Below are 25041 nucleotides of genomic sequence, written 5' to 3'. Positions count from 1 at the left end.
AAAGTCTCAATCCAATCACAAATTTCGCTTGATACCCCATTTCATTGTACTTTCGAGAATAAGCGTAGATGTGGTACTGAGTCACATGTTTTTCGGAAATCAAGAAATACTGCATCTACCAGAATGCCTTGGTCCAAAGCTTTCAATATGTCATGTAAGGAAAATGAAAGTTAGGTTTCGTATGATCGATGTTTTCGGAATCTATGCTGCTTGGCATGGAGATACCTCATTATCTCTCACTTGCGAACTCAGAATTTGTTCTAAGTTTCTAGAAAAAATGGATGTCAAAGATATTGGTCGGTAGTTTTGTGAATCACTTCTACCAGCCTTCTTGTAAACGGGTATGTCCTGTTCTTTCTTCCAGCTACTGACCTCGGTGTTTTGTTCGATGAATCTACAGTAGATTACAGTTAGAACAGGGGTAACTTAGTCGCGATTTCAGTTTAGGATCTGATAGAGATTCCATTGGGCCCTGGAGCTTCGTTCAGTTTTAACGATTTCAGCTGTTTCTCAACACCACTAACCCTAACACTTATTTCACTCATCTTTTCAGTGATAGGAGGATTAAATTAAAGCAATTCTCCTGGGTTTTCCATTGTAAAGCTTATACAAATGACTTGTGGCATCATGCGAAGTACAACAAGACCCACGCTTTTTAACGTAAAGTGACAACAAGTTTCTCTCAATGTGCTGCTTCCAGTCACTGAATTCCTGGAAAGGTGCAAATTCAGTCTCTTCAAATGCGAGTGACGCGTCATGTTTCATTTGATAAGTGATCATAATAGCATTTCTTCGAAAGGACCAAAATATCGCAGTTTGGACATTTAATGTTGATACAATTAGTCTTCAATGGATGTGCGTTTCTTTCGTGGCACTTTAAATTGCGCTCCTGTTTGAACTATTTGCATACAAACTACACAAATATTTTAAAAAATGCGCCTTAATCGTGGACCGATATCATTTAACTCCACTGGAGGTGCCTGAGGTACAGTGCATTATTTCCTCGGATTCTTGTTATAATCATAACTTCTTCCGTATTCTGAACTTCATTCATTTATTTCTGATGGTACTGACTTGGTTCAAAAAGGAGAAAATCTTCACACTTTTACCACATTTCAAAAATTTAACGCGACGGCAACGAAAATTACACACTCGATTGGTAATTACAAAATAGACCACGTGCGCCACTAGGCGTCAGACAGCTACCTTCTGAACAACGCGTCTGCTGAATATTAGTGAGTCACAGCTGGAATCAGTAAACTCAACAAATATATGGGTGTAACGCTTAGTGCGCATATGAAGCAGAACAATCAAATAGGCTGAGTCGTCGGTACAGACTTCGGTTTATTGTTTATTGGTGGAATACTAGGGGAATGCAGTCAGTCTACAAAGGGTGTTGCTTACAAATCACTTGCGCGACCTATCCCAGAATACTGCTTATCTGTGGCACTGTACAACATAGTACTGACAGGGCATATTGGACATATACAGAGAAGGGTAGCATGAATAGTCACAGGTTCGTTTGACCCGCAGGAGAATGTCACTGAGATGTTGAAAAAAATGAACTGGCAGTCTCTTGAAGATAGATGGAAACTACCCCGAGAAAAGTCTACTAACAAAGTTTCAAGAAGCGGCTTTAAATTATAACTCTAGAAATAAACTACAATGCCCTTCGTATCGCTCCAATAGGAATCGTGAGGATAAGATTAGATTAATTACAGCAAGCACATAGACGTTTAAACAACTTCGGTTCTTTTCGTGAGGGATCAACTCCGTGAATTGTTGCATGTCAGGTGCTAGACAAAAAAGTGTGTGTGCGCGTGTGCGTGTACATATCATCTATGCTCACCGTGATAATGCAGCATCTGTGGGCACGCGCAGACACTTGACGCGCATACTCAGCAGCTGGTTTTTCCAGAGACACTAGCTTCAGTAGTCACCAGTCACTCAGTGCAGGCTCGACAGCGGAGGAGGTGGGTGAGGAAGTGTCATGCGGAGGTTGTGGTACAAACAATAATTTTATGTGAAAATCATTGCTACAGGCTCTTGTAATTGTGTCATGACATCCCGCCTAAAGCAGCGGGCATGGAGGATATTAACAGGCATAGCGTGCTTTGCCTTCGTACTATATTTCATTGGAAGCGGTAGTAGAGGTATGTATTTCAGACACGATCCGTTGTAGCGGTCGTAAGGAAATTATGTTGTATTAAAGTGTTTGTGTTCCAGCCAGAATTAAATTAAGTATTCATTTCATTGGAAACAAGGCAATGTGGTAAAAACCTTTGCCGGTTGTGCTCATAATTAATTGGACGCTTCCATTCTGATCAAAACGCTTGCTAAGGAAATGACATTTGATAATGCTCCTTTAAAAGAGATTCCTATGCTTATAGCATGTAACTAACCGCAGTTCTGTGATAAATATCATTTTTATCAGTGTAAATTTTAAGCAAGCAGTAGTAAATATACATATATATAACTTATTAAGAAGGGGCACCCCTTTGGCTACTGTTACAGAGTTCATTGTATACTGTGTAAACAGAAACAGTGCTAGCAGTTTGGTGATACGTAAGTGTTAATACACCGTGCACAATTTTTCTCACTGTTGATTCTCTATGTTGTGTATCTTTGCTCGTTCGGTGGCAGTTCTTCGTGATGGACCACGGAACACGATGAGTGAGTGTATTTTTTACATTACTTTCCAATGGCAATTACTAGCCTCTGCTGGATAGGTGTCAAAAGTTTTCATTTTTTTATTGGTCGTATCGGATTATACTTCATTTTATGATGAGGCCTAGAATCGAACCAATGCAACATAGCCTATGCATTTTATATTCATTTAATTGTATTTGCATTTAAAGCCGGTCAATTGTAAACATTTTTTAATATTACTCTTACTAAAAATCGTTTCGTGCTGAGTTATAAGTAGGCCACATCTTTGCTATCATCTGCATCCATACCCTCCAAACTGTTGTGAACTGCACTCTTGTAGCATTAAGCCAAAAACTCACCAAAATCCTGATAAAATATGCAGATTCTGTGTGTGCGCGCATAACCTGTTGTTTAGTTTTGTTCCTGCCTGATATGCACATTTTTGGTACAGTGTGGTGTTGCAATGACTAACATGTATGTCACTGTTTGACCTGTTACTGTAATCGTGGACAGTTTTGTTTTGAGTAAAAGTGTGTGCGTAACTATGTCTGATATATAAATGCAGGGAAGGGGTAGGATTTTTAGATCATTAGAGAAAAGTTCGCATGGTTTCTTGTCGCTTGCTTGTGTCATTGTTCTTGAAATTGCCCGTTGTTTTGTGAACATAAAGTGTACCATACCTCAATAATGAAAATTCACAAGCAGAGTATACAGTCTTGTTTCAACAGTAGTGTTGCAATGAATTCTTACTATTTAGGGATGTGTGGTATGAGAACACCATTTAAGATTATATTTTTAATGTGTGTAGCAAGGAATAGTTTAAGTAACAGCAATAATTCAGCTGCTGCCAGTGTCCGTTTTTGTTATACATACATGGGTTTGCAATTATCTAACATGTTTCCATCACAAGCATATGTTGTCACAAAGTGTGTTTATATACCCTGCATGAAAAAGACGATTTGTACAATAACAGAATTTAAAAACTGTCCTAACTATTAGTTTTTCGTAGTAATGCCATTCATGTTGTATGTTTAGGCCTATTGTTGGACATGTACTCTATAGTGAAAAAATTGTAAAAGCATTAGTAATAATAATGGGCAGTTACATGTATCTTGCTGCTGCTGTTGTTGTTTTCAGTCGAAAGATTGGTTTGATGTGGCTCTCCATACTACAGTCCTGTGGAAACCTTTTCACCTCCAAGTAACTACTGCAACCTTCAGCCTTCTGACTGTCTAATGTACTCATCTATTGGTCTCCCTCTAAGATTTTTACCCCCTATGCTTCTGTCCAGTACTAAATCAGTGACTGCTTGATGTCTCAGAATGTGTCCTACCAACTGATTCCTTCTTCTAGTCAGGTTGTGCCATGAATTTCTCTTCTCCCCAGTTCTGTTCAGTACCTTCTCATTAGTTACATGATCTACCCATCTAATCTTCAGCATTCTTCTGTAGCAAAAAGTTTCAAAAGCTTTTACCCTCTCCTTGTCTAATCTGTTTATTGTCCACGTTTCACTTCCACGTATGGCTGCACTCCATGCAAATACTTTCAGAAAGGACATCCTGACACGTAAAAATATATTTAGTGTTAACAAATTATTATTCTTCAGAAACACTTCCCTTGTCACTGCCAATCTACATTTTATATCCTCCCTACTTCGACCGTCATCTGTTATTTTGCTGCCCAAATAGCAAAACTCATTTACTGTTTAGTGTCTCATTTCCTAATCTAATTCCCTCAGCATCACCTGATTTAATGAGAATACACTCCATTATGCTCATGTTGCTTTTGTTGTTGTTCATCTTATACCCTCCTTTCAAGACACTGTCCATTCTGTTCAACTGCTCTGCCAAGTCCTTTGCTGTCTCTGACAGAATTGCAATGTCATCGGCAAACCTCAGAGTTTTCATTCCTTCTCCCTGGAATTTAATTCCTATTCCAATTTTTTCTTTTGTGTCCTTCATTGCATGCCCAATATACAAATAGAATAACATCAGGGATAGCCTACAATCTTCTCTCACTCCCTTCTCAACCACTGATTCCCTTTTGTGCCCCTCAACTCTGTCTTCTGGTTTCTGTACAAATTGTAAATAGCCTTTCGTTCCCTGTATTTTGCTGCTGCCGCCTTTAGAATTTGAAAGAGAGTATTCCTGTTAACATTGTCAAAAGCTTGCTCTAAGTCTAAAAATTCTGTAAACATGGGTTTGCCTTTCCTTAACCCATTTTCTCTGAGAAGTCGTATGATGAGTATTGCCTCTTATGTCCCTACAGTTCTCCAGAATCCAAACTGATCTTCCCGATGTTGTCTTCTAAGAGTTTTCTCATTCTTCTGTAAAGTATTCATATTAGTATTTTGCAGCCATGACTTATTAAACTGATAGTTTGGAAATTTCACACCTGTCAACACCTGCTTTCTTTGGAATTGGTATTATAATATTGTTCTTGAAGTATGAGGGTATTTCACCTGTCTTGGACATCTTGCTCACCAGATGGAAGAGTTTAGTCATGGCTGGCTCACCCAAGGCTATCAGTACCTCTAACAGAATGTTGTCTACTCCCGGGACTTCGTTTTGACTTAAGGCTTTCGGAAAGGTCTCTTTAATTTTCCTATAGGTAGCAACTATCTTGCCTCCTAGTGATACATGCTTTGTACTTCTGCTGCTGCCTTCACATCTCTCAAAGCTACCCATTCTTCTTCTGCATTCGTTTCCCATGTTCTTGTAGATCGTTCCCTAATGCTCCCTCTGAATCTCTCTACAACCTCTAGTTCTTTGTTTATCTAGGACCCATCTCCTCAAAATTCCTGCCTTTTTGCAGTTTCTACAGTTCATAACCAATAAATTGTGTTCAGATTCCACATATGCCATTGGAAATGTCTTAAAATTTAAAACCTGGTACTGAAATCACTGTCTTACCGTTATATAATCAACTGAAACCTTACTGTGTTTCCAGGTATCTTCCACACTTAAAACCTTTCTTCACGAACCACATGTTAACTGTGAATCTTTCATGATTCTTAAACCAAGTGTTAGCTATGATTATATTATGCTGTGTGCAAAATTCTACCAGGTGGCTTCCCCTTTTATTCCTTCCCCCCAGTCCATATTCGCCTACTACTTTTCTTTCTCTTCTTTTTCCTACTATCGAATTCCAGTCCCCCAGGACTATAAATTTTTCTTCTCCCTTAACTACCTGAATAATTTCTTTTATGTCATCATACAGTTCCCCAATCTCCCCCTCCTCATCTGCGAAGCTACTTGCATATAAACTTGCGCTACTGTGGTGGGTGTGGGCTTCGTGCCTGTCTTGGCTACAATAATGCGTTCACTGTGCTGTTTGTAGTAGCTTATCCGCACTCCTTATTTTTATTCATCATTATACCTACTCCTGCATTACCCCTATTTGATTTTGTATTTATAACCCTGTAATCACGTGACCAGAAGTCCCGTTCCTCCTGCCACTGAACTTCACTAATTCTCACTACATCTAACTTCAACATATTCGTTTCCCTTTTTAAATTTTCTAACGTACCTGCCGGATTAAGGGATCTGGCATTCCACGCTCTGATCTGTAGAATGCCAATTTTGTTTCTTCTTATAATGGCGTTGTCCTGAGTATACCCTGCCCAGACATGGGGGGACTATTTTACCTCCAGAATATTTTACCCAAGTGGACGCCATTATCATTTAAGCATATAATAGAGCTGCATGCCCTTGAGAAAAATTAAGCCTGTAGTTTCCCCTTACTTTCAGTTTGCAGTACCAGCACAGCAAGGCCATTTTGTTGATGGTGATACAAGAGCAGATTAGTCAATCATTCAAGCTGTTGCCCTGCAACTACTGAAAAGGCTGCTGCCTCTCTTCAGGAACCATACATTTGCCTGGCCTCTCAACAGATACCCTCCGTTATGGTTGCACCTACGGTAGAGCTATCTGTATTGCTGAGGCGTGCAGGTCTCCCCACCAATGGCAAGGTCCATGGCTAACGGGGGTGGGGGACATGTATCCTACCATATCTTTTTTTTTCGTGATGTACAGACAGTGTAACTCCACCCTGACAGTGGGTTCAGTTAGGCAAGGTGTGCCATGTCCAACTGAAGCTTCTCATTGACTAGACAGCATAGCAGTACCAGATTGTAGATGTGTCGATTGGTATGTCTCCCCCCTCCCTGCTGACATTTCCTGTGGCATGAAGATTGGATTATTTAGCAGGCCAGTCAAAACATAAATGTTTGCTTGCAGGCTAGTGAACATATCTTGTCATCTTTGAAGAGTGGAGTGCTCGCTGCATATCATGAAGATGTAGAAGAAAGAGCAGAACTTGGTCACCCAGGATGCTGCAGGAAATACCGAATTTCACTTTCATGCACCTCTGAAATGTCACAGAACCACATCCAGTGTGAAACACACCCTCTACATACGGTGGGTTAAGTGCCTTGTTGGGCCACTGGTGCACCAAGCACCTTGAATCATTTCAAAATAGGTGAATTCGTGGCTCCTAAGTAAACACTACACACCTCCAGTCAGTTTCTGTGTTGTTCGGTCCATTATAGACGTGCAGCTTGGTACCAATATGAGCAGTTGCTTGTTGTGAGGTACCAGACTCCGTATGCCCACTATATGCTGTTTCCTGCCGTATTAACTTGGAAACTCATTCAGATCGATACATGTGCACTGACAACAACAGTTACTGTTGGGTCTGAAACCAGCTGTCATTGAAGAGGTGTAACACTCTTCTCTGCTCACTGTAATTTAGGATCTTTTCATGACCACTCTCCTTACATCTTGTTACATTTCTCCAAGTGGTACACAGCTCCTTGTAGATATGTTGAACAGTCCATATTGATACACTGGCAAATCGGGCAACTTCTTTCACATTCAGGTCTTGGGAACATCCAAGTACAATACCTCCTGTCTGCTATTTTGCCACGTCTCCACATCAACACATTTTATTGAACTGATTCCATACAACCATCTGGCACATACACATGGCTTGACTACCGTGACTTGTCAGCGGTGGCCACATGACTGCCTCGTTCCAGTTCTACACCATCTTGAGTGCTCCAAAGTTACTAGTCTGCCCCTTTACGGGAGTCACTAATATTTTGTCCAGTGAGCTTATGTATTGATAAGTGTTTATTGTCTCTGTGCAGAAAATGGTAGCTGCATTTAAATGCTTAACAATGAATAATAGATACATCATTCTCCTTGGAACTTAAGTGCGTTCATCAACAGATGATTTGATATATGTATCTATTTGTTTCCCTGGCTCCTCCTATATATTTTCTGGTGCCCCCCCTACGTGCGCACGCACACGCGCGCACACGCACACACGCACGCACACACACACACACACACACACACACACACACACACACACACACACACACAGTATTTGTATGGTGTGTAGCCATGTATGGAAGTGAAACATGTACGATAAATAGTTTGGACAAGAAGAGAATAGGAGTTTTCAAAATGTTGTGCTACAGAAGAATGCTGAAGATTAGAGGGGTAGATCACATAACTAATGAGGAGGTATTGAATAGAATTGGGGAGAAGAGGAGTTTGTGGCACAACTTCTCTAGTAGAAGGGATCGGTTGGTAGGACATGTTCAGAGGCATCAAGGGATCACCAATTTAGTACTGGAGGGCAGCATGGAGGGTAAAAATCATAGAGGGAGACCAAGGGATGAATACACTAAACAGATTCAGAAGGATGTAGGTTGCAGTAGGTGCTGGGAGATGAAGCAGCTTGCACAGGATAGAGTAGCATGGAGAGCTGCATCAAACCAGTCTCTGGACTGAAGACGACAGCAACAACAACAACAACACTGATGATTGCCCTGTTCAACTGTGTGCATCCTACTTCTTGGTACAGTGGACTAAGCACAATGAACAAATGAAATTAGTTACTGTTGTATCGGGAAATGTGCACTTCATGTCTATACAAGCTTTCCGGACCTGGAAATTTCGATGGTGGCCCCTGGTAGTGTAAACTCCTTCCAAAAAAATTATTTTGTCATATGAGATTCTTTATATTTGCAAATCAAACAACCTTTTTTTTTTTTTAGGTGTAGCCTAAAAATGTTGTGCATTTCTGTGTAAAGTAGTATAAAATGACCTTGAATTGGATGAGAGAGTTTTGTTTTAACCCTATACAATGCATGCTTATTTTTTCTTCGTGTGTGTCAGAGTATATAGACAAGCTGTCAAAACTTCACAGACATTCAGAACTTTATATATGTTAGCAGCACTCTCTGGTGTAAGGGGCAGTGAAATGAAAACTGAACACCTAGCACCGTGGAACCATGGAATGGTTCTATTCAAAAGTAATCACCACATGCATTAAAATATCTCGAGGATCTCAACAGGCCTCTGCCTTGTGATGACTGGGTGTTGTGTGATGTCCTTAGGTTAGTTAGGTTTAAGTAGTTCTAAGTTCTAGGGGACTGATGACCATAGATGTTAAGTCCCATAGTGCTCAGAGCCATTTGAACCATCTCAACAGGCATAGGGACCCTGCAATTAAAGGAGGAGGTTATCATGACCTTACCAGAACTTTTGTGAACAGCTTTGGTTTTTTTGGGGAAGGGGCTGGAGGGGGAATGTGGCACAGTTTCCAATGTTGGCTTTGCCATTTGCCCTCAGGCTGTCTGAATTTTGTCAGATGGAATCATCCTGTTGCATGATAATGCCCATTCCCACACTGCCAATTGGGCAAAGGCTACACTTCAGTGATTCAGTTGGGAAGCACTGCAACATCTTCCATACGGTCCGGATCTTTCACCGTGTGATTTTCAAATATTCAGCGACCTGAATAAAGACTTGGGTGAACAATGCAAGAATGGGTGTGGTTGTGGGGCTGTCAGTGGGTAATCACATTCTATGAAACAGGACTTGGTCATCTTGTCTCCCAGTGGGATAAATTTCTAAATGAGTGTGGTGATTACTGTTGGATGGAATCGTGCCATGGTCGTGTTGTGGTGAAGTTCAGTTTTCATTTGACTGCCCCTCCTATAACAGAGAAAAGAAGGGAGTCAGCTGAAACATGCTCTTGTCGGAGTGCAAAAAAGGCAAATATGCTTCTCTTTAAAATGCTGTCACTTCTTCCACTTCCTGCGCTGAAATAGTACCAGAGAGACAGTGACAGTGGAAGAGAGACTGATGGTAAGTGAGAAAGAGTGGCAGTGATATGTAGGCATGTCGGGTCTGGCCCCCATCAGACTGGTGAACTTTAATGAGAAAAAATTCGCCCACTTGCCCCCATCCACTATACCCATGTGTTAAAATTTGCTGGTCTAGAGCTCAAAGCCACGAGCAAACCATCCCAAAGGACACAGGGAGAGGAGACAATTGTGGTTGAAGAGATACAGTAGACTGTCAATGAGAAAGAAAGATAATTGAATTGGGAGAGAAAAGGAAGACTGACTGCATAAAATGGTTTACGCAGGAGCATTGTTCAGTTGCAGGAAGTATCGATCATAATGATGTGTTTTACTTCATAACATTGAAATTAAGTTACACTTTTTTCTGATACTGCATTTTATCTTCACATACCACTATCTGTTTTGTAATACTGACTTATTTTTATCTTATGCCATAAATGTGCAATTTCTCTGACATAAGAGGTGTGACTGCAAAGTTTGAAGAATGCATCTGCTACTGCTTACTGGGTTGGCGGGCAGGTACACAGAGGGTGGGGAGGGAGTCATTGCCTTGTCCTTGAACACCATCTGACAGGAAACTGCATTTCTTTTATTCAGTTCATTGTGGCAGCTGGTTGAATGCGGGTCTGTTAGGGCTTGTTTGCGGATTCTGTCTGCGTGTAAATGGACATAAAAACGGAGCAACGAGTTTGTGTGAAATTTTGTTTTAAAACCGAGAAATCAGCTTCCGAGACTTATGAACTATTTAAAAAAGCTTTTGGAGGTAATTGTATGAGCCAGTCAAATGTTTTTGTCTGGTTCAATAGATTTAAAAATGGCCCGAATCATTTGAAGATGAACCGTGGTCCAGCCATCCTTCCACCTCAAAAATGAATGAAAATGCTGTCAAAGTTCATGACTTAGTGCTCCCTGATCGTAGACTTACAATTAGGGAGATGGCTGATGAACTTAATTTAAGTTTCTACGCAGTTCAGTCAATTCTAACTGAAGATCTGAACATGCGTCGAGTGTCGGCAAAATTCATTCCAAAAGTGTTGTCAAGTGACTAGAGACAATACTGACTTGAAATGTGCCAAGAACTGATTAATCAGACTAAAAATGACCCAAATTTGTTAAATAGGGTAATTACAGGTGACAAATCGTGTGTATATGGATATGATCCTGAAACCAAAGTGCAGTCTTCGCAGTGGAAGACTCCAAGTTCACCACAAATGAAGAAAGCACAGCAAAGACGGTCAAAGGTGAAGACAATGTTGGTGATTTTTTTTCAATTCTACTGGTACTGTCCATCATTAATTTACCCCTAGAGGACAGACAATTAACCAGAAATACTACAAATGTGTCCTTGAGCGTCTCCGCGAAAAGGTGCGGAATAAAAGGCCTGCATTGTGGAAAGAAAGGAGTTGGGTGCTACACCATGACAGTGCTTCAGCTTATGGGGCCTTCTCCATCGTTGAATTTTTGACCAAATTCAAAATTCCTGGGCTTCCACAACTGCCATATTCACTGATTTGGCCCCTGTGGACTTCTGTTTCCTAAGTTGAAATTTTCACTGAAAGGGAAGCGACTTGACTCGATTGAAAACATCAAGGCAAATATGAAGAGCGTCCTTAACACACTGCAGGAAAAAAATTTCCTGGAATATTTCCAAAAGTGGAAACACCGTTGGAGTTGATGTGTTCATTCAGAAGGGGACTATTTTGAAGGAGATGCATCACAGTAGCATGTAAGTACCACCATTGTACAATTAGAAGCCCATTCTTGAAACTTTCCGGTCACACATTGTATATCTTTGAAGGACTCTTAAAATGTCTACTGATAAACCATTTCTAGCATTGCCTTAGTTAGATGCTCCGAGAATTCTGCTATAGTCATTGTAGTCCATCTACTGTATTAACTTAATCTCAAGACTGACATTGTGCTAGCACTATAACTTGAAATAAGCAAATTTACATTACATTAGTCATAGTCTGTGGATCCTGTGGAGAACGGTATCTGGGACATGGAGAGATGTATTCTCTTTAAAAATGCACAGAAAAGTGTTAAAATAACACATTAAGAACCATAAATATCAAAACACACCCTCAAAGCCCACAGTACTGGAACCCCATTTCCCCCCTGATCAAGCACTGTCTAGAAGTGACACCATGTGTAATTCTTATTCCAAACTGTCGTTGAGAGAGGGAGCTGGCTCACCACTTGCATAGAGTTTGCAATGAAATGATCCATCAGCTTTGGCCAGTGGCAATATCAGTGTGGCAACTATTTGTTGGCACTGTGTAACCTGTACAACAACTATAACATCACACAGTCACACTTATTTTAACTATTATCCTGACCATGAGACAATTTGGATGATTTGACTGAGAAAATTCCTGTTATTAACACCTTAAAACATATTAAAAAACTGAAAATATCAGATAACAATGGGGAAATACTGGTTTTCATCATGGATGTAAATAGAACTATGGACTGCACAACACACAAAAATAATTGTCATAACGCATTAGCTGGCATTGTCAAATTGCAACCAGTATAATCACCTTTCCACCTACCCTAGACATCGAACTATGTTACAGATCAGTCCATCATCACAACATACATTTCGAGAAATGTGCCATCACAGTGACAAGAGTTCTTGAAGCAGACCAGTAGTATTACGAACTTAATTGCACTCAGTGTTGCCAGAATAACAGTATCGACCGCTCTGCTACAAGCTAATGCTACTAACCCCAGATTATTTTATCCACATTTGCTGATGTTATTTGAATGTCAGTGAATATTGCCTTGAGCGAGTACCTGATTGAAAAGAAAATTGAAGAGGATTCTATCAAGTCAGAACAGTTTTACTGCATCACTTATAAAACTACTGTAGCAGAAAACTTACTGTTGTTTGGCTTATTTTCAGTGATAATTGTATTAGCAAATTATACAGTGCTTGTTTGTCATTGCTAAACTAACTGTACTCCCTGACGTGTCTATTCTTTTTTCCTTCTTCCTATTTAATTTTGCCGTATGTGTGTTATAGGGCAATACTTTAGGAAAGTCATGGGTTTGCCATGGCTGGTTAAATTTTATCATTAGTCTTATGACTGGTTTCATGTGTCCTACAATGATTGCCTTCAGTGTGCCATCCTCTTCATCCTAGAGTAGCATGTAACAATCAGAATCATTCAGTGTACATCTCTGTAAAACTTCTACAACCTACATCCATATGGAACTGCTTTTTATAATCAAGCCTTCACTTGCCTTTACAAAATTTATCCCCACACTTCCTTCCATTACCAAATTAACAATTTCTTGATTGCTTTGCAACATGTCCTATCAGTCTGTCATTTTTCATTCCAATTGTGCTATAAATAAGTTTTTTTACTAACTCAGTTCACTATCTATTCATTCCATTATTTGATCTGCCCATTTAATTTTTAACATTCTTCTGTGGCATAACATTTAAAAAGCTCCTATACTCTTCTTGTCTTAACTGTTGCGTTTCACTTCTGTACAGTGTACACTCCAGACACACTCATTCCCCCCCACCGTGAATTTATTTTTGAAGTTAAGAAAGTTCTCTTTTGTAGAAGTTCTTTTCTTGCCATTGGCAGTCTGCATTTATACTCTTTTAACTTCTGCCACTGTCATTTATTTTGTTCTCCAAATAGCAAAATCGTTCTTCTAATTTCAAAGTCCTATTTCCTAATCTGATTCCTTCAGCATCACCTAATTTAATTAGCTTAGACTACATTCCATTAACCTTGTTTTGCTTTTGTTGCTCTTTATTGTATAACATCTTTTCAAGACTCTATACTAGGGGAAGTCAAAAAGTAAAAGGACTATTGAGAAAAGGAATATTTATTTTAATGATAGAAAACTGAAACATACATAATTTTTCTACGTAACCTCCCTGCACTTAAACGCACTTTGTCCAAAGTTTCACAAGTTTTTTTATTCTGCTGGAAAACAGGTTTTTGGTTGCACTGTATCAATGACTTCGGCATCAGCTGCAAATCATCTTCCCCTGAACATTTCCTTCAGTGGTCCAAACATATGGAAATTGCTTGGAGCTAGGTCTGGACTGTGTGACAGGTGTTCCAGCAATTCAAATCCCAATTCCCTTATTGTTTCAGCTGCCTGTGTGGAAGAATGTGGCAGTGTGTTATCTTGCTGTAGGACACACCTTTCTCAATGTCTGGAACTGATTGCAGGTTTCAGTTTAGTTCACAGCACATCACATTAGTTCTGACTGGCACAGTTTTTGTCCAAATGTCCTCAGTTGTTGTCAATGACCTTCCCGATCTTTCCTTATCACTGAAGTGCTCTATCCATTCGTCAGTCTAGCTTCACAATAAACAGTTGTCATCACACTGCAGTTGCATTTGATGAATAATTTCTGCAGGTTTAACACCTACCATAAACAAAAAGCGAATCACTGCTCTCATTTCCTCCTTGGTGCAGTTAAACAATAGAGCTGCCATATTTCAGTGTGTGCTCCAATACATTGACTAATGCAGGAATAGGAGTGACATCGTATAGAATTGTTGTAGATGACACTACTTCAGGCCTGGATACTAGCAATGTTCCCAAGCCCTACAGTGAGAACAGGCTGCAGGCCCGTCTCACTCTCTTCCCGCTGACTACTTTGTCATGTGAGTCAACTCTTAGAACTGCAGTTAGATTTCTCCTTGCATTTTGTCTCAACTTCAGAATTTTTAAGACTGGTTTCTGGTGAACATTTTGAAAAGCTTTTTGAAAATCTGCAATTGATATAAATATAGGTTTCTTATTTAAATCTATTTTCTTCGATAATTCATAGGGTTAGTATTGCCTCTCGTTTTCCTACGTTTGTCTAGAACCCAAACCGATTTTATTCATTTGATTATTCTGCAGATAATTCAGGATAATAAATGTTAAACTGATGGAACTTTCACTAAAATTCACACTCAGCAGCACGTGCCTACATTGGTACCCAAAGTCTGAGGTTATTGTTCTGACCTTACAGATGAAGAATTGCAGGTCAGTTTTAGGAAGATTGGGAGTTTGCTTCATGCTCTTGTCCAGTGAGGCCTGAAAGATAATAGGACTAACACAGAATCATTCCTTTTTGTTTTTGAAGGTGCCTCACCCCCAGAAACAGTAAAAATCATGACCTGTTCATTTCACTTCAAGCTAGATGTAATACATATTATGGAATGTTTAATATGCATATGTTTTGAAGATACTAAGTCAGACTGTATGAATGATGCAGCCTGTGAAGATTGTGGTTGACACACAAGAGCTCCATTTCAAACACATCAGCACATTGTATTAACTTCAAAACTTCAATGGGGGGGGGGGGGGGGAGGGGAGGGAGAGAGAGACCTTTGACCGATTAATGTACTTAGCTCAGAAGTAGTATGTATATTTACATCTCTACAGTGTGCTCTGGTTTACATTTATTCAGAAAGCTAGAAAGTTTTCTTTCTCTTGTGTGTCTTGTAAATGCTATTCAGTTAGTGGCTTCCTGTACTCCTAAATTATGTATACTGTTCTAGGTTTCATTTTCGTCAAGCTAATATTACTCTTAGGAGCTATTAAGGATGTTGTTATCCATGTTAAATTTGTTGTCCATTGTTGTAAATAAAAATTGTTATCGATGCTTACAATATGTCATGATCCACATGGCAACGTTTGAAAGTCATGTAATGGTCTCCTTATTAAAAATACAATCATAGTAGATGAGTGTACAACATGTATGTACTTAAACACCAAATGTAATTTGCACTACACAAAAAGGAAAATTCAAATGTTGTACCATATTGCCTTGGAGTGGCGTAATAACTTAGTCACAGATGGGAAGTTCTGTACCTAGTATGAAAATCGTGCAAGCAATATGCAGGTTTTGTACCAGCATACACAGCACACTAAAATAAATCATAGCATAATGTTGAAATACACACACATTGTGGTCAGTGTCTTAAAATAGGATCAATGTCTACAAACTCAATAACAGAACAATATTAACAACATGTTTATTTCAAATATAAATTAACTTCAGACAGGCAAAAAATTTGTCAAGACATACAGTGTAGTTGTGTTATAAGTGTCACATTGTTTTACAGTGTCACAAAGTGAATTAAATTATTAAATGTGTGGTGCACTAAAATGCATAGGAAAGAAGCAGAGGAGGAGGATGTCATGTATTGTAATAATTATTTTATGTCTTGTAATATGTGCACTTCTGCTCATTTTAATTCATTTTGTAAATGACACATTTAATTGCAGATACAAACAACAGAAGCTCTTTATTTTTAATTGAAGTAGTTATTTGGTTTCCTATTGCAGCATCAGCACCAGTAAACTCTGAAAAGGGAGAGCCAATAGCACTGCAAAGAAGTGTGAGTAATAGAAGTATTTGGATTGTAATAAGATTTACATTATTTTTGCAACTGCATATGGGAACCATTGTAGTCTGTTATTAACTGAACTCATTTTAGTACCATCTTTTCATTAAACAGTTGAAGTATCACATTATCCTTAACATTGAAGCTGGTTGTTATTCACATAATGCTGTCCCTTGCATTTGTTTGGAGGAATATTGTCTGCAAAGTAATATCAGTGAAATTATCCTTGCAGCTTGCACCCTTCGATTTTCTCAAAGTTGATTCCTGTCCTTTCAGTATATGATTGGGAAACTATAGATAGGAAAATATTGGCCACAGGACTGAATCGTAGACGTCTCCTGTATTGTACATTGATGTTTTCGAAATGCAAATACATAATTTACACATTCATGCTGTAGAGAAATGCTGATTTAATCTTGACTCATACAGCCTTCTTCAAGAATATTCCCTGCATTTGTATTTAGATACACTTTTCAAGCATAGTTATCAGCAAATTTCAGTGTGTTAAAGAAATGTAAATGAATTTAGGAACAAAGGTAACACTCGCCTGGTAGTAGAGGCATTAAGTCATAAATAGGTACATCAACAAAACTGAGAACTTGCTAGCTTGCGGACAGCTACACACACACATTGCTCATATGCAGATGGGATAGTGTGTTAGGCAAGCAAGCAAACCATTTCTGAGAGGACAGTACTTCAACTAATTAATAGCTTTTTTTGGAATGGGGGTGTTTATTTGTACTGACAAAACAGCCTTCTTTGAACTGATAAGCATACATCATTCAGTGTGCAGTGACAGTAAATGTAATATATTTGTCTTCATATACTTATATAAGAGGTGTTGTTCCAACTGATCTGGTTTTAGTCCCCACTGCACTGTTTCTTTTGGCTGGAAATCTTGGGCAATCCATGTAATCTACTGGCGTCTACCTCAAAGGCTGATTTCTGTGTCTAGTCAAGAACACTACTCTTATTAATACAGTTACTATTTTGCTTCTCTACCACATTTCACTCTGATATCATTGCTTTGCAGATGTGAAGTAGAAAGTGAGTAGTGACTAGTGTATTGATCATAGTTCCATGCATCATTTTCATTTCTGTATTTGTAAAATCAGAGGGTGATTGGATGTACATGGATTTTAAGAACAGAACAATACAAATAGCTAAGCTTTTAAGACATGGTCTCAGACACTTTAATCTGTCTCTACTCAGAACTTACTTATGTAACAGGTGACATAGTCATGATAAACAAATCCAGACAAATGAGTGGTCCCATAGGGTTCTGTCCTTGGGCATTTTTTATTCTTCATGTGCCTATGTGAATGATTTACCACCTCGTCTGCAACAAAATGTATTACGTATGCTGATAACAAAACTCTTGTGGCCGTTGATTGTAGTTTGGAGCCAATAAAGAAGATAACACAAACAATGGTCAAAAGTCTGTGAACTGGCTCTAAGCCAAGAAACCGATCATAAATTATACCAAAATTTATTTCTAAGCCCATACATTGGTCAAAAAAAGTTCATGCGTATGATCCTGTAAAACTTCTGGAAATTAACTTGAACAATTAGTTTCCCCATGTTTGGAAAGTGCTGCTGCTCCATGTCTGTGTATTGTATTGATGAATAACCTCTCCAGTTGCAAAAAGTCTTTATTTTACTTCACAATCGATTTTGGCTTTTATATTGAAGCCATTTTCTAGTGAAATCTGAAATTGTTATGGTGAAGCTAAGTCAAATAATGTGACAAAGGAAAGCACTCAAAACCACCACAGGCTTTACAGTTAGTTGACACATGTCACAATTTTCAAAGAAATCATTATATTTGCTCTTCATTAAAGCCTGCCTTCTTACAGTAAAAAATTATGCTCAGAGTGTGACATGGAGTGGCACTGCTCATGGCTTCAGTACCAGAAATGGAAATACTGTGGATGTAGAGTATGCCAGACAGCAAATGTCACAGATGTTTTAACCCTGCATTGCATGAATTTCACTGCAGTGGACAACTTTCAGTGGTCAATTCTACAGTGTTTTCAATCAGTCACGAGGCTGCAAATGCATAGAGGACACAACTCCAGTAGGGAGTACCCACCGCAGTGAACTGTGTGCATTTGCAGCCTCAGGACTGACTGAAAATGCCAAAGAAGCGACCATTAACAGCTGTCCACTGTAGTGGACGCTATGCGCCACAGGGTTAAATAAACTGCTGTGAAACTGTACACATTACCACTGCCTGAGAGTTGGCTAACAAGAAATTTGAAAGTTACTTGCAAAAATTGTTACTTTACAAATGTCTGTAAGAAGACTAGCATGTCCCTGTAAAAGTTTTTCTTCTCCATAATAAAAACAGCATTATTTCAGTAGACTTATGCGCGCGCGTGCGCACACACACACACACACACACACACTCTCACTCTCTCTCTCTCTCTCTCTCTCTCTCTCTCTCTCTCTCTCCCTCCCTCCATTTTGACCTGAAGTTATTGCCGTTTTAGATTCTATTTGATCACTGTAAAGAAAAATGTGTGATCCATATTGCTCAATACTAATTATACTAATTATAGAATAAATACTTTGAGCTCTTATTCGCACCAACAGGATCCATACCCCCAACTTGTACATGTTCAGTCTGTGAATTGATCTCACAGGACTAACAGCATACATATCTTTTCTGCAGATGCCAAAAGTGATCCTGGGTCCAGAAAGATAGGTGAAGGGTAAGATTTCATACATTATAGTGGTATTGATATTTGTGCCCTTACAAATTTCTCCATTATTTCCCATGCTACATAGAAAACGGAGAGCCCTCATTATGGTAAATGGTGCCGTGTCCATTTCAAAGAGTTAACTGATTGCAAATGGACATTCTGCTCTATTCATAAAAAGAGGCAAATATGATCACTGGAATATCATTGCATCATACTCACAGCTATCACAAGAACTCGCATGTCACTGTAAAAGTTTTTCTTCTTCATAATAAAAACAGCACTACTTTTTTCAAGTTCAAGCTCATCTTGGAATGGTGCATATTGTTTTGTTCTGCACAATTATAATGAAGAGTGAAGAAAATTGCGCTGGAATTAGAATATAAACTTATACACCAGTTCCACAAATTTTGTGAATGTTCTGAGACAGAGATAACTTAAAAAATGACTACTTAACATTTCCTAAAAAGACACTTCTGACAGTTGTATTTGCGTGGGACTTTTGTTCAGTTCATATTTATTAGCTTTCACATTTCTAATCATTTCAGTTGTTACCAGTTATTTCTTTGATGTTGAAAGAAGTAGGCCTTCCTTTCATAAAGCTGATATTCTGTTATCTGCCTTTGACTGAGATTGTTGGCCCCACTTATTTGTCATTATGCTGCATGAAACAATTTCCCATCGTTACTTATGACAGTCTTTCACTAACTGTTTATCTTGTGCAAATAATTGCAGTTGACACAACCTGCAGTAAAACGCTCTTCAGATGGAAAATCAGACTTGCCAATAATTTATGTGATTACTCCAACATACTCAAGACCTGTACAGAAGGCTGAATTAACACGGTAAGTTGTGAATAAATCAGAAAATTTCTGGTCCTAGGTTTGAGACATAGGTAGAAGTTTGTGATGACAAATTTGGATTTAAAAAAATGTGAACACAATTTTCTATTATATTTTTCAATTGCCTCTAACTTTTTCAAAAGCTGGACATGGTTATCAGTAAAGAGTAATCTGCAATCTTTAGAGAACCTACACTAATTTTCAGTCCATCAATCACTGTTTTATCATCTTATTACCAGTGTCATGCAGTTTCCCTTCTTGAGATCATTCATAGTTACATGATGAGTTTCTATTTATTTATTTATTTATTCGATTGGAAGACTGTAAATGACTGTAATTTCTAGTCTTTATTCCAGCTTTTATAATTTTCATTATCATTGTATAGACTGCAAGCTTGTTAACTAAGGAAGGGTCATAGGTAGCTAGTTCTTGTGGAGTGTAGCAGCAGAGTTTTCTCTTTTGAAAATATTATTTCCTTTATTTGTGCATACTACAATATCCATTTGTTTATTGCAGATTTTCTCACACTCTAATGCTTGTTCCTCGCATTCATTGGATTGTAATTGAAGACTCTGATCATAAAACTAATCTTGTTAAAGTTTTTCTTATGAAGACTGGTATTCCCTACACACATCTAGCAGCTTCAACTCCTACTCGATGGAAGCAAAAGGTATATAAACTATTTAAAGAGAGAGGAATGTTTGTAAATTTGGAAACCACATTTAAATTTTTACTTTGCTTGCAAGAGGATATCTTCATACTGTTATCTCCTCTTTCATGCTGCCCTATATTAAACACACTGCCTATATTGTAATTAAAATTGAAACTATATCACTTACTTTTATGAATTTAGGAACCCAACTGGAAGAAGCATCGTGGTGTCTTGCAGCGCAATACAGCACTGGAGTGGATCCGTAACAATTTGGCTGCTACTAATGAAAGTGGTGTTCTCTTCTTTGCTGATGACGACAACACTTACAGTTTGGAGATCTTTGATGAGGTGATAAATTGTAACTCTTTCATTAGTTCAGAAATCTCTTTTATCCAGTTGCTTTATACTACTGTGTATGCTTAAAAAGAATGAATCTACAATAGGGGAGCAGGAAATAACAGAAAGAAAATGGTACAAGTGGAAATAGGTAGCTCAGTAACAGGAACTCACATGGATAGCCATGCGTGGGGTGCGTGTTAAAGTGCCGCTTCCAGAATGGGCACAAACATTTAGAAAACTTTCAACGTCACCCCTCCCCCCTTTTCACATGAAACTTCATGCAAACTGTTAGGGTACACACATTCTATCCAGGGGAGTAAAAAGGGTGGCAACAAGGAGGGCATCCGACCATCTATTAAACCATGTATGCCAACACCCTTAATCACCACATCAGTTCTGTGGTGTTGTTGCAGGAGAAAGGCACAAGGAAAAAAAGATAGCTTTCAAACAGGTCACATTCAGTTAGATTGTTCATGCTCTCTCTTTAGTGTGCATTATCCTAATGAAAAGGTAATCTGAATGATTTCATTAAGATGACTGATGTATTGTTCAAACTCACTTGAGATTAGTTTCTTGTCAGCTTCTATCACACAGTTAATTGTATGCAGTTAGTTTCAATTCATAGCCAGTTAAGTCTCTGTTTACCCTGTTAAAAGTTTCATTAGCTTTCTCTTTGTTCAATGGTGTACTCATATTTTTATGTTAAACAGTGAATTGTAGTACTATGCACATCCTTGTTCTACATGCCTTAAACTATCCACAGTACATAACAGATTAGAATGGTTAACGCTCATTTAATGGTATTCTTTTTGTCTTGTGCATGAGTCATCAAAACTCATCTGAACAGTTTTGTCATTTTTACCAGTCTCTCACTTATCTCAAACTTCTGAATGCAGTACACACTGTCCCCAAAATTTAATGAACAGCTAGTTCACTGGCTCATAATCTCAAACAGTATGCACATTCAAATATCAATCTTGCAATGGCACAATACCTTTACACACAGTAGGAAACTTGACAGCTTTTCTTTTCTAATGTTAAATAATCAGAGCAAATATGGAGCTATAAAACCAGGAATCTTCCATATGGAATTGTAACGGTTAATGTCATGTCCATGTATACTTCACAAGCTTTGTAAAGTCCCACACATAGCAGAAGAGACCCAACAAACAGTCCACGAACTTTAGTCAAGAGTGTATCCATACATTACAGTGCCACCCATTAATTTATCATCAAAGTCCATGGAAACTTGACTGCTTTAGCCAGTCATAATGTACGAGGCTTGTAAGAAATGATAGTCTTTCTTTCTCACCTCATGACAAATTGGTTCCATTTACCATATAGTCTTCCCATCATTCCTTATGTGGCAAGTGTTAGTAACAAATGAACTTGAAGATTTGTTAGTTGAGGAGGCACTCACATCCAAGTTCGGATTACATTCACTTACTTCAACTTTGTCATCTCCATCTTCTGATATTCATCAGAATGGCTATTCAGATTAGAGATTAGATTAGATTAATACTTGTTCCATAGATCATGAATACGACACTTCGTAATGATGTGGAACGTGTCAGGTTAATAAAAGATGTGTGTACAAGATATTACATTACACAAAATATTGCTTGACACTAATGTTTAAGCTGTTGTTGTTATTTTTTCCCTTAATTTATATAAAAAAAATTCAGCCAATGAGTAGGAGGAGTTGTCATCTAGAAATTCTTTTAATTTATTTTTAAATGTTAGTTGGCTGTCAGGCTTTTGATGAGTTCATAGCACCTCTGCCACAGTTCCCTTGCCTATGAGAAACATCAATTTCCTGAAAGGGCATAAGACAAGTTAATAACAAAAGAATAAGCATTTAAGTCATACAGAACAGATGTGACCAGTTCAGGGCTAAATCATCATGATTGCTATTGTGCCAGTTTGTCATCCAGTTTATTCAGTTTGTCAAATTAATTACTCCCTAGTTACAGAGTAGTTTGTTAACGCAAATATTGATTCTTCTACTTACTACAGTCAAGGAATTAACAAAACATAAATTACTTTCAGATAATAAGAATTTGAAAACAGCCTGTAAAGTGATTTCAACATCTACTACAAAATTGTAATATGAAAGTAAATTTCAAAAAAATATGATATTAGTTTACTGTAGGGATGTGGAGTTGTGATGATAGAGGTTTGTTGGCACTGTTTCAGATGCGACGCACTGAGCGTGTGAGTGTGTGGCCGGTGGGCCTGGTGGGAGGTCTCATGGTGGAGCGTCCTCTTCTCAACGAGACAGGCCATGTAGTCGGATGGAACAGCATGTGGCGGCCAGACCGTCCCTTCCCAGTCGACATGGCAGGGTTTGGTGTTAATCTCAGGTTTTTCCTCAGCAAACCTCAAGCAAAATTCTCCTACAATGTGGAAAGAGGGTTTCAAGAAAGTGAACTGTTGAGACATCTAGTGAATTCCTGGGATGAGCTCGAACCCAAAGCAGACAGATGTACAAAGGTATTTAATACAGCATCTTTTGTTGTAAGCATGTATATACATATTATTATTATTATTATTATTATTATTATTATTATTATTATTATTATTATTATCCTTTTCTCAGACATTATTTCTGGTTAAAAATGGAAAGTGACGCGGACCTTGATCAAGCGTGACTTCCTTTTAACTGTACGGTATATGTTACATTGCATTTAGGAACTTTCGGGTAATTGAACATGTATCAATAATTACAGATTTCTGTTGTTGTATATATACGTTTGGATGTAGCTGTATTGCTTTGATGTACTGGTGGATATTGTGTGGTATGACTCCTGTAGCTGATAGTATAATTGGTATAATGTCAACTTTATCCAGATGCCAAATGTCCTTGACTTCCTCAGGCATTTGGATGTATTTTTCGATTTTTTTCTCCTGTTTTCTTCTGTGTTTTTGTTGTATTGGGTATGGATATTTCAATTAGTTGTGTTAATTTCATCTTTTTATTGGTGAGTATGATGTCAGATGTGTTATGTGTTGTTGTTGTTTTATCTGTTATAATGGTTCTGTTCCAGTATAATTTGTATTCATCATTCTCCAGTACATTTTGTGGTGCATACTTGTATGTGGGAACGTGTTGTTTTATTAGTTTGTTGTATGGCAAGTTGTTGATGTATTATTTTTGCTACATTTTCATGTCTCCTGGGGTATTCTGTGTTTGCTAGTATTGTACATCTGCTTATGATGTGATCTACTGTTTCTATTTGTTTGCAAAGTCTGCATTTATCTGTTGTGGTATTGGGATCTTTAATAATATGTTTGCTGTTATATCTGGTGTTTATTGTTTGATCCTGTATTGCAATCATGAACCCTTCCGTCTCACTATATATATTGACTTTTCTTAGCCATGTGTTGGATGCGTCTCGATCAATGTGTGGCTGTGTTAGATGATACGGGTGCTTGCCATGTAGTGTTTTCTTTTTCCAATTTACTTTCTTCGTATCTGTTGATGTTATGTGATCTAAAGGGTTGTACAAGTTGTTATGAAATTGCAGTGGTGTAGCCGATGTATTGCTTTGTGTATTTTGCTAGTTTCTGCTCGTTCTAGTAAGAATTTTCTTAAATTGTCTACCAGTCCATAATGTAGGTTTCTATGTCGATAAATCCCCTTCCTCCTTCCTTTCTGCTTAATGTGAATCTTTCAGTTGCTGAATGTATGTGATGTATTCTATATTTGTGGCATTGTGATCATGTAAGTGTATTGAGTGCTTCTAGGTCTGTGTTACTCCATTTCACTACTCCAAATGAGTAGGTCAATATTGGTATATCATAAGTATTTATAGCTTTTGTCTTGTTTCTTTCTGTCAGTTCTGTTTTCAGTATTTTTGTTAGTCTTTGTCTCTATTTTTCTTTTAGTTCTTCTTTAATATTTGTATTATCTATTCCTATTTTTTGTCTGTATCCTAGATATTTATAGGCATCTGTTTTTTCCATCGCTTCTATGCAGTCACTGTGGTTATCCAATATGTAATCTTCTTGTTTAGTGTGTTTTCCCTTGACAATGCTATTTTTCTTACATTTGTCTGTTCCAAAAGCCATTTTTATATCATTGCTGAATACTTCTGTTATCTTTAGTAATAGGTTGAGTTGCTGATTTGTTGCTGCCAGTAGTTTTAGATCATCCATGTATAGCAAATGTGTGACTTTGTGTTGGTATGTTCCAGTAATACTGTATCCATAATTTGTATCATTTAGCATGTTGGATAGTGGGTTCAGAGCAAGGCAGAACCAAAAAGGACTTAATGAGTCTCCTTGGTATATTCCACACTTAATCTGTATTGCCTGT

The 25041-nt window shown here is 38.2% G+C and overlaps 1 protein-coding gene across 2 annotated transcripts in view; it reads left to right on the top strand.

Moving 5' to 3' along the window:
• Positions 1-1927: 1927 nt before the first annotated feature.
• The window catches only part of LOC124794916 (galactosylgalactosylxylosylprotein 3-beta-glucuronosyltransferase I-like), a 47299-nt gene continuing 24185 nt past the window's right edge, over positions 1928-25041 (top strand). The window contains exons 1-6 of one of the 2 annotated variants that reach the window (XM_047258619.1): positions 1928-2153; positions 16109-16182; positions 19626-19735; positions 20249-20402; positions 20586-20732; positions 22920-23216. In XM_047258619.1, the coding sequence (XP_047114575.1) occupies positions 2060-2153; positions 16109-16182; positions 19626-19735; positions 20249-20402; positions 20586-20732; positions 22920-23216 (876 nt within the window). In that variant the 5' untranslated portion in view covers positions 1928-2059. The remainder of the gene's footprint in view (positions 2154-16108; positions 16183-19625; positions 19736-20248; positions 20403-20585; positions 20733-22919; positions 23217-25041) is intronic. The other variant, XM_047258620.1, reaches the window with a different exon arrangement.

This window comes from Schistocerca piceifrons, chromosome 4 (genome assembly GCF_021461385.2).
Source record: "Schistocerca piceifrons isolate TAMUIC-IGC-003096 chromosome 4, iqSchPice1.1, whole genome shotgun sequence".
In the NCBI taxonomy this organism is placed as follows: domain Eukaryota; kingdom Metazoa; phylum Arthropoda; class Insecta; order Orthoptera; family Acrididae; genus Schistocerca; species Schistocerca piceifrons.
Note: the sequence above shows the minus strand (reverse complement) of the source record. Positions and strands in the feature narration are given on the sequence as shown.